The following is a 3125-nucleotide window of genomic DNA, read 5'->3' as shown; positions in this document are numbered from 1 at the left end:
TATTTACCTTTTCTCTCAAGAATCCTAAAGACTTTGCACTTTATTCTTTAAATAATATAAGACTTCAAGAAGTCTGTATAAATTTCCTGGTCACACAAAAAACCTAATTAAAAAATGGGTAGGAAACATGAACAGACATTTCTCCAAAGAAGACATGAAGATGGACAACAAACACATGAAAAGACATTCATCACCACTTACCACTAGAGACATACAAATCAAAACTACAATGGGATGTCACCTTGCACCTGTCAGAATGGCTAAAATCAACAGCACAGGAACAACAGGTATTGATGAAGATGTGGAGAAAAAGCACCATTTGTACACTGTTGATGGGAATGCAAACTAGTGTAGCTACTCTGGAAATCAGTATAGAGGTTCCTTGAAAATTTAAAAATAAGGGCACCTGGGTGGCTCAGTTGGTTAAGTGTCTGCCTTCAGCTCAGGTCATGATCCCAGGGTCCTGAGGTTGAGCACTGCACCAGGCTCCCTGATCAGCAGGGACTCTGCTTCTCCCTCTTGCTCTGTTCCCCGCTCATGTTCTCTCTCACTGTCTCTATCTCTCAGATAAATGGGTAAAATCTTAAAAAAAGTTAAAAACAGAAGTAACCTATGATCCAGCAATCACAATACTATTTACCCAAAGAATAAAAAAACACCAATTCAAGGGGATGCACACACTCTAATATGTATAGCAGCATTTTCTATAACAGCCAAGTTATGGAAGCAGCCCAAGTATCCATAGATATATGAATGGATAAAGATGTGGTATGTGTAAATGAAATACTATTTAGCCACAAAAAGAATGACAGCTTGCATTTGCAAAGGACATGGATAGAGAAAGGGAGTATGATGCTAAGTGAAATAAGTCAGAGAATGACAAATGCTGTATGATTTCACTCATATATGGATCATATAAGAAACCAAAAGGCAAAGGGAAAAAAAGAGAAAGACAAAGCAAGCAACAGACTCTTAACTATGGAGAACAAACCGATGGTTACTGGGTGGATAGGTGACATAGGTGATGGGGATTAAAGAGTGCACTTATGATGAGCACGGATGATACATGGAAGTGTTGAGTTACTATACTCACCTGAAATGAATATAACACTGTATATTAACTAACTGGAGTTAAAAATAAAAACTTAAAAGGTCAAAAAAACCCCACTTATATATTTTTTAAAAAAAAGTTCCTACTTACAGAGCATGAAAGGTGAGCACTCTATAAAGAGAATTTTATAAGCTTATTTTTCGTCATCTGTATGATGATTTCATTCAGTTTCATCTAAGAAACTAGTGTGAGACCTTTAAAAAATCAGAGAAATGATATCTATACATACACATATGGAATATTGTATGTTTCCGGCACATAGTAAGTTCTGACTCAATGGTAGAGAATCGCAATAAGAGTAAGGAAGTCAAATTCAGGGCATTCTCTGATATTAGAAATAATTCTAGATTTAAACAATAAGGGACAATAATCCCAATGCCTTACTTCTGCACGTGCTTGGGTTTACAAAGTCCTACATTCCAATGTAATGCATTTTACAAATGAATTAGCTCACTAAATATTGGGTAAAAATAAAAAAGCTGTTTTGGGGGCACCTGGGTGGCTCAGTGGGTTAGAGCCTCTGCCTTAGGCTCGGGTCCTGATCTCAGGGTCCTGGCATCAAGCTCCGCATCAGGCTCTCTGCTCAGTGGGGAGCCTGCTTCCTCCTCTCTCTGCCTACTTGTGATCTCTGTCTGTCAAATAAATAAATAAAATCTTAAAAAAAAAAAAAGCTGTTTTTTCACTACACACAGAGAGGGTTTAGGATTTAAAAAAAGCCTGCAGGTATTATGATCATCATTAACAGTGAGGAAACAGAGCCTCACACAGAGATTATTTACTCAAAGTCACAGAATCAGGGGATGGCATTGCCAGGCACAGGATGTCCTGGTCCTTCAGTGCTGACTGCCAATCCTGCAATGGTCCAACCCCTTTCTCAGGGCCCCCATCACCTCCCGGTTTCTCAAGCTATAAATGAAGGGGTTGAGCATAGGCGTAAGGACTGTGTAGAAGATAGAGACCACCTTGTCATGGCTGGGAGCCCGGTAGTGCCGAGGCCTCAGGTAGATGAACATGGCTGCCCCGTAGAAGAGGGAGACAGCTGTCAGATGGGAAGAACAGGTGGCCAGGGCCTTTTTGCCAGCCTGAGCAGAGCGCATGTGGAGCACAGCCCTCAGGATACGAGCATAGGAGGCAACGATGATGGAGAAGGGAAGAAACAGCATGAAGACACAGCAAGCATATATAACGTTCTCAAAAATGGATGTGTCTATACAGGCCAGTTTCAACAAGGATAGCATCTCACAAAAGAAGTGGTTCACTTCCCTCCAGCCACAGTAGGGGAAGGTCATTACTACCACCATCTGGATCACACCATCTATTATCCCGAAGGCCCAGGAGCTCCCAACAATCTGGAGGCAGACCCTCTGATTCATGAGGACAGGATAGTGAAGTGGGTGGCTAATGGCCACATAGCGGTCATAAGCCATGAGTCCCAGCAAGAGCCCTTCAGACCCCACAAGACAGACAAAGAGGCCAATTTGTATGCCACAACCCACAAAAGAGATGGACTTCCTGCCAGATAGGAAGTTGACTACCATCTTTGGCACATTGGTACAGACCAACATGAGGTCCATGAGGGAGAGCTGACTGAGGAAGAAGTACATGGGTGTATGAAGTCGAGGATCTATGTAGATGAGGAAGAGGAGGAGAACATTCCCACAGAGGGCCACTGTGAAGACCACCATAACTAGAGAGAAGAGGACAAGGTCAGTTGGACTGTGAGAAAAAATGCCCAAGAGGATGAAGTCATCTGTGGATGATTGATTCGACTGTATCTCCATGGCTTAGTTGATGTTTCTGGTTACCTGTGACTGTGAACAAAAAATAATGGATCGACTGACATTTCTTTATTACCTCTGCATTCTACATCTTCAGCCAGTTGTTTTGTTTGTAACTCAACAATATCAACTTTGAGACCTCAACAATATCAACTTTGGGACATGGAAGAGATACTCCTTTATATTCCCATCTAACAGCAATAGGAGTCATCCTAGCTTATAGAATGGACCAATTA

General features: G+C 41.5%; 1 protein-coding gene across 1 annotated transcript; it reads right to left on the bottom strand.

The window, feature by feature from the left end:
• Positions 1–1944: 1944 nt before the first annotated feature.
• On the bottom strand, positions 1945–2892 carry LOC309860800 (olfactory receptor 2V2; the record flags this gene model as incomplete). Its single annotated transcript, XM_082723258.1, has 1 exon — positions 1945–2892. The coding sequence occupies one exon, from the start codon at positions 2890–2892 to the stop codon at positions 1945–1947; it is 948 nt and encodes a 315-aa protein (XP_082579384.1).
• Positions 2893–3125: the final 233 nt, after the last annotated feature.

Source organism: Mustela nivalis (genome assembly GCF_964662115.1).
Source record: "Mustela nivalis genome assembly, chromosome: 3".
Taxonomy (NCBI): Eukaryota; Metazoa; Chordata; class Mammalia; order Carnivora; family Mustelidae; genus Mustela; species Mustela nivalis.
Note: the sequence above shows the minus strand (reverse complement) of the source record. Positions and strands in the feature narration are given on the sequence as shown.